This window comes from Callithrix jacchus, chromosome 2 (assembly GCF_049354715.1).
Source record: "Callithrix jacchus isolate 240 chromosome 2, calJac240_pri, whole genome shotgun sequence".
Taxonomy (NCBI): domain Eukaryota; kingdom Metazoa; phylum Chordata; class Mammalia; order Primates; family Cebidae; genus Callithrix; species Callithrix jacchus.
In genome coordinates this window covers 187,602,963-187,609,725 of record NC_133503.1, presented here as the reverse complement: position 1 = coordinate 187,609,725, position 6,763 = coordinate 187,602,963, and the positions used below count along the sequence as shown (strand labels likewise).

The 6,763-nt window shown below is 40.6% G+C and overlaps 1 protein-coding gene across 1 annotated transcript; it reads right to left on the bottom strand.

Moving 5' to 3' along the window:
- Positions 1-367: 367 nt before the first annotated feature.
- On the bottom strand, positions 368-1,089 carry H3Y2 (H3.Y histone 2). Its single transcript, XM_008992222.6, has one exon. It carries the CDS (start codon positions 1,007-1,009, stop codon positions 599-601), a length of 411 nt encoding a protein of 136 aa, XP_008990470.3. The 5' UTR covers positions 1,010-1,089; the 3' UTR covers positions 368-598.
- Between the last annotated feature and the right edge of the window lie 5,674 nt (positions 1,090-6,763).

Below are 6,763 nucleotides of genomic sequence, written 5' to 3'. Positions count from 1 at the left end.
TACAGGTGTGAGCCACTGCACCCGGACCAAGACCTGGGTCCTTCCAGTCATGGACATGGACATGCCCACATTTGAGGACACTGAACTGCCAGAGATGGATGGCAGCAGACTTCTAAAGGGCGCCTCTCTCCCTTTCTACCCCATAAACACACCCACACTGGTTTTTCTGCCTCCCGTGATGTGAAGACTTTTGGATAGAGAGTGTATTCACATTTTAGAAAGTGGTGTTCGTAGTAAACCAGCAGGAACAGACCAGGACACAGGGAACACTGCAAATACAGAGCTGCATACAGGAAAAGAGAAAGTGTGGATCTCATCTACTGTTTGATCAAGTTAAACAAATATCATTGAGTTGCCTTCAAGAAGAGATTTATTTGGTTTGAAGTATTCTACACACAGGCATAGTCCAGTGAAAATGAACAGATTTATTAACACTGATGTAGAGTGGAAGTGCTGAAACGCGCTCACCGAAACAATTTCACTTGACCCTGCTGGCTTATGACCTCAGGGTAGATTAGACATTTACAAACAAAAGCACCCAGGACCTGATTTCTTCCGGTTTCCACCCCCAGTCCTATGCTTAACTACATTTGGGCCCCTAACGACCTTCTCCGCGGAGGCGGAGGGCCAGCTGCATGTCTCTGGGCATAACTGTGACGCGCCTGGCATGGATGGCACACAGGTTGGTGTCTTCAAAGAGGCAGACCAGGTAGGCCTCGCTGGCCTCCTGCAGGGCGCCAATGGCTGCGCTCTGGAAGCGCAGGTCCAGGCTGAGGGCCTGGGCGACCTCGCGCACCAGGCGCTGGAAGGGCAGCTTGCGCAGGAGCAGCTCCGTGGACTTCTGGTACTTTCTGATTTCGCGCAGCGCCAGGGTGCCAGGCCTGTAGCGGCGAGGCTTCCTGATCCCTCCTGTAGGCGGCAACCTCTTTCCTGGGGCTTTGATGGCTACGGGCTTCCTGGGGGCCTGCACAGAGGTGGCTTTGCGGGCCGTCTGCTTGGTGCGCGCCATGGTGTGAGGCCTCGGCCTTTCTCCGGTCCTTGGGCTGAGCCTGGTGAACTGGAGGCAGCGGTGGTTTCAGACAGCAGTGATGGTGGGGCTGTGGACAAAATTCAGAAAGCCTGTGAGTTGCGATCCATGGGCAAAACGCTCCCACAATCGTAGCCCCTGAAACCCTGCCCAGACTTACCAGCTTGTTGGTCCGCAGGTCAGAGGCCCTGCTGCTCAGTCTCCCGGGGGTCCTGGGCTTCCTAGGTCTGTACACCAGCGGTGAGGAATCTCCCTCCTGGGCGGTCTCTCACTGGCTGGAGATCTCTGTGGGCTCAGCTAAGTCCAGCCTCTTATAAGGGGCTCAGATGATTGCATTAGACCTTTCCAACTACGTTTCGTCGCACTCACTGCTTCACCAGATTCTCAACCTCATCAGGGCTGTGAAAACTCCATCAAGTCCCCAGGGACTTCCCTCCCAAGGGAGGGAGGAACAAGGCCAGCCTCTCAGAAGGGGCTCAGATGATTGCATTCGACCCTCCCTAGTCCAGCCTCCTATAATTGGCTTAGATGATTGCATTAGACCCACCCATCTAAGCTTCACCAGACCCTCAACCTCATCAGGGCTGTGAAAACTCAATCAAGTCTGGAGAGTGCCTTGTAGGAGGGATGGTAGGTGGGTGGGTCACCTAAAGTTCTGGGTGCAAAAGAGAATCTGAAAGTTTACATTTGTCGATCATCATGGAGATATTGACAGTGAAAAACCAATTTTAATAAAGTCGGCAGTTAGCCAAATTACATGTCTGCTCTAAGACACCAAGGCATGAGAACATGAGGTTTTATCATTTTCTTTGAGAATGAAGTGTACTGGTGGGGGGTGGGGGTTATATGGAAATTTGAAATGGTCCCTTCTCTGTCAGGGATTCTCCTGTGATATTTTCTCCCCAAAAGTGACACTCATGAAAATCTTCTGGTAGCCTCCAGCAGATTTGGCTCTGGATAAGCCAAAGCTTTCCTGAGAAAAGAATCATATGTGACTGTCACAGATGTTCCCCCCAGCCCTATGAAGCTCCTTTTCCCTTTTGAAGGTGGACGGGATTCCTGTGCTGAGCTATCCTGCCACTGGCCATGATGGCAGCAATGCCATGAGCTCCTGAGAAGCTAGCTTTGAACTCACTTAGCTGCTGACCCGAGGTCACAGGTGAGCTAGGAAAACATTGAAAATATTTTTTTATTTTAATATTTTTAGGGGTAATGATGGTTTTAGGTTCCATAGACAAATTGTATAGTTGTGAATTCTATTCAAATACACTCTTAACAGACTTCTGTGGTACCTATAGTCGAAATTAATGCTGAATTCAATGCAGGTGTGGCACACAGAACAATAGATTCCATGATATCAGTACTTAGAAAATAAGTTCGCATTAGCATTGTAAAATTAGAGCTTATTATTATTTATTTTGCTGTTGAATTTTTAAAAACTGTGTTTCAATAGCTTTAGGAATACAGCTTGTTTTGGTTCCATAGATGAACTGTGTAGAGTTGAAGTCTGGGGTTTTAGTGCACTCATCACCCAATTAGCTTACATTGTACTTGACAGGCAGTTTCTCCTCTGTCACCCTCTCTCGCCCTCCCCACTTCTGAGTCTCTAATGTTTAGTATACTACACTGCATGCCTTTGTGGACCCACAGCTTAGCTCTCACTTCTAGGTGAGATCCTGTGCTATTTGCTTGTAGATTCCTGGGTTACTTTAAAAAGAATAATGGCCTCCAGTTCCATCCAAGTCCCTGACATAGACATAATTTCATTGTTAATGGCTGAATTGCAGTGCATGATGTATATGTACCCATTTTCTTTTCCTTTGTTTTGTTTTATTATTAAATCAATAGATTTTGGGGAGCAGGTGGTGTTTGGTTACATAGATAAGTTAGTTAATGGTCATTTCTGAAATTTTGGTGTATTAATCACCTGAGCAGTGTAGACTGTACCCAATGTGTAGTCTTTTATCCCCCACCCCCTTCCATCTTTCTCCTGGAGTCCACAAGGTCCCTTGTGACATTCTTATGTTTTTTCTTCCTCATAGCTAAGCTCCCACTTGTAAGTGAAAACGTAGGATATTTGGTTTTCCATTCCTGAGTTACTTCACTTAGAATAATGGTCTCCAACTCCATCCAGGTTGCTGTGAATGCCATTATTTCATTCCTGTTTTTGGCTGAGTGGTATTCTATGGTATGTGTGCATAGTGTATATGTATAGGTATATATATGTGTGTGTGTGTGTATGTATATGTGTACATATATTTGTGCATGTGTGTGTAAATATATATGACTAGGGAAATGAAATGTGTGTGTGCATATATATGTATACACATATATTTATATATACATATATATAAAAATGTGTGTATATGTATAGGTGTACGTGTGTGTGTGTGTATATATATATATATATATGACCAGGGAAATGAAATGTATGTATATATACCATTTATATATACACATATATGTGTATATATAAATATATATACATATATATACATATGTATATATATAAATATATATACATATATATACATATGTATATATATAAATATGTGTGCATCTAAATATACACATATATAGCTAAATATATGTGTGTATATGTGTATACACACACACACACATATATATAAAATATTTTCTTTATCCATTCCATTGATGGGCATTTGGGCTGGTACCATATTTTTGCAATTGCGAACTGTGCTGCTATAAACATGCACATGCAGTGCCTTTTTCATATAATGACTTATTTCCCTCTGGGCAGATACCCAGTAGGGGATCGGTGGATTACATGGTAGATCTCTTTGTAGTTCTTTAAGGACTCTCCACGCTCTTTTCCATAGTGGCTGTGCTAGTTTACATTTCCACCAGCAGTGTAAAAGTGTCCCCTTTTCCTCACATTCATGATAACATCTCCTATGTTTTGATTTTTAAATTATGGCCGTTCTTTGCAGGAGTAAGGTGCCTTGGCATTGTGGTTTTGATTTTCATTTCCTTGGTCATCAGTGGTGTCGAACATTTTTTCATATGTTCTTGGCCATTTGTATATCTTCTTTTGATAATTGTCTATTCATGGGATTTTTTTTTCTTGCTGGTTTGTTTGAGTTCTTTGTGGATTCTGAATATTAGTCCTTTATAAGATGCATAGCCTGTGAATATTTTCTCCCACTCTGTGGGTTTTCTGTTTACTCTGCTGATCATTATTATTTTTTTGCTGTGCAGAAGGTTTTTTAGTTTAATTAAGTTCCATCTATTTATCTTTGTTTTTCTTGCATTTGCTTTTGGGTTCTTGGTCATGAAACTCTTCGCTTAAGCTACTGTCTAGAGGAGTTTTTCTGATGTTATCTTTTAGAATTTTCATGGTTTCAGGACTCAGATTTAAATCTTTGATATCCATCTTAAATTGATTTTTTTGTATAAGGTGAGAGTTGAGGATCCACTTTCATCCTTTTACATGTAACTTGCCAATTATCCCAGCACCACTTCGTTGAATAGGGTGTTCTTTTTCTCCTTTATGTTTTTGTTTGCTTTGTTGAAGATCAGTTGACTGTAAGTGTTTGGCTTTATTTCTGGGCTATCTACTTTGTTTCATCGGTCTGTATGCCTGTTTTTTATGCCAGTAACTACAGCCTGTAGAGTAATTTGAAGTCAGGTAATGTGATGCCTTCAGATTTCTTCTTTGTGATTAGTCTTATTTTGGCTATACAGGCTCTTTTACAGTTCCACAGGAATTTTAGAATTGTTTTTCCTAGTTCTGAGAAAAATGGTGATGGAATATTGATAGAAATTGCAGTGAATTTGTAGATCACTCTTGGCAGTATAGTCATTAAAAAAAACAACTTATTCTACCCATGCATGAGCATGGGAAATTCTTAAATGTGTTTTTGCCATCTGTGATTTATTTCATCAGTGTTTTGTACTTTTCCTTGTAGAGGTCTTTCACCTCCTTGGATGTATTCCTAAGTATTTTATTTTTTTGCAGCTATTATAAAAGAGGTTGAGTTCTTGATTTAATTCTCGGCTTTGTCACTGTTGGCGTACAGCAGTGCTACTGATTTGTATGCATTGATTTTGTATCCTTAAACTTCACTGAATTGGTTTCCCAGATCTAGAAGCATTTTATATGAGTCTTTGGGATTTTCCAGGTATACAATCATATTATCGGCCAACAGTGACAGTTTGACTTCCTCTTTACCAATTAGGATGCCCTTTCTTTCTTTCTCTTGTCTGATTACTTTGGCTAGGAATTCCAGTACTGTGTTGAATAGGAGTGGTGAGAAAGGGCAACCTTGTCTTGTCCCCCTTTGCAAGGGAAATGCTTCCAGCCTTTGTCCATTTGGTATGGCATTGGCTGTGAATTTATCACACGCGGCTCTTCTTATTTTGAGGTACGTTCCTTCAATACTTAGTTTGACCTGAAGTTTTCCTTTTTGGTTTTTCTGTGCCAGGTTTTGGTATCAGAATGATGCTGATCTAATATTTTGGGATTGTTTCAGTAGGAATGGTACCTGCTCTTTTGTGTGTCTCTGGTAAAATTCAGCTCTAAATCCTCTGGTCCTGCACTTTTTTTGGTTTGTAGGCTATTTATTACTACCTCAATTTTAGAACTTACTATTGGTCTATTCGAGGATTCGATATCTTCCTCATTCAGTCTTGGCAGGATGTATGTGTCCAGGAATTTATCCATTTCTTCTAGATTTTCTAGTATGTGCATAGAGGTGTTTATAGTATCCTCTGATGGTTATTTGCATTTCTGTGGGGTCAGTGGTTATATCCCTCTTATTTCTGACTGTGTTTATTTTAATCTTCTTTTTTTCTTCTTCATTAATCTGGCTAGTGATTTACCTATTTTACTAATTTTTTTCAAAAACTAGCTCCTGAATTCATTGATTCTTTTTAAGGGATTTTGTGTCTATCTTCTTCAGTTGAGCTCTGATCATGGTTATTTATTATCTTCTGCTAGCTTTGGTATTTGTTTGCTCTTGGTCCTCTAGTTCTTTTAGTTGTGGTATTTTTAAGTTGAGATCTTTCTAACGTTTTGATGTGGGTATTTAGTGCTACAGATTTGTCTCTTAACACTGCTTTAGATCCATCCCAGATTTTGAGTGTATTTCTTAACCTTGAGTTCTAATTTGATTGTGCTGTGATCTGAGAGACTTATGATTTCAGATATTTTGCAATTGATGAGAAGTGTTTTACTTCCAACTATGCATTCAATTTTAGAGTAACTGCTTTGTGGTGATGAGAAGAATGTGTATTCTATTGTTTTTTGGGTGGAGAGTTTTGTAAATATCCATCAGTTCCACTTGATGCAGAGCTGAGTTCAGCTCCTGAATATCTTTGTTACTTTTTTTGTCTTGATGATCTGTCTAATATTGTCAGTGGGGTGTTAAAATCTCACGTTATTATTGTGTGAGAGTCTGTATCTGCATTGTTTTATCGTGATTCTTAGCTTCTTTCCATTGGGCTATGACATACTCTTTTAGGTCAGTGAAGTTTGTTTTATCCATATCCTGAAACCTCTTTTTGTCATTTCAGCAGTCTCAGACTCAGCCCATTTCTGAACCCTTGGTGGAGAGGTGTTGCAGTCATTTGGAGAAAAAGGGTCGCTCTGTTTTTTGGAGTTTTAGATTCTTTCTGCTAATTCTTTCTCATCTTTGTGGGCTTATCTACCTTCAAGCTTTGAAGTAGCTGACCTTTGGATGGGTTATTTTGTTGTTGTTGTTGCTGCTGGGTTTT

Bases quoted from the DNA above. Each gene is read 5' to 3' on its own strand.
- H3Y2 (XM_008992222.6), bottom strand. From the start codon at position 1,009: ATGGCGCGCACCAAGCAGACGGCCCGCAAAGCCACCTCTGTGCAGGCC.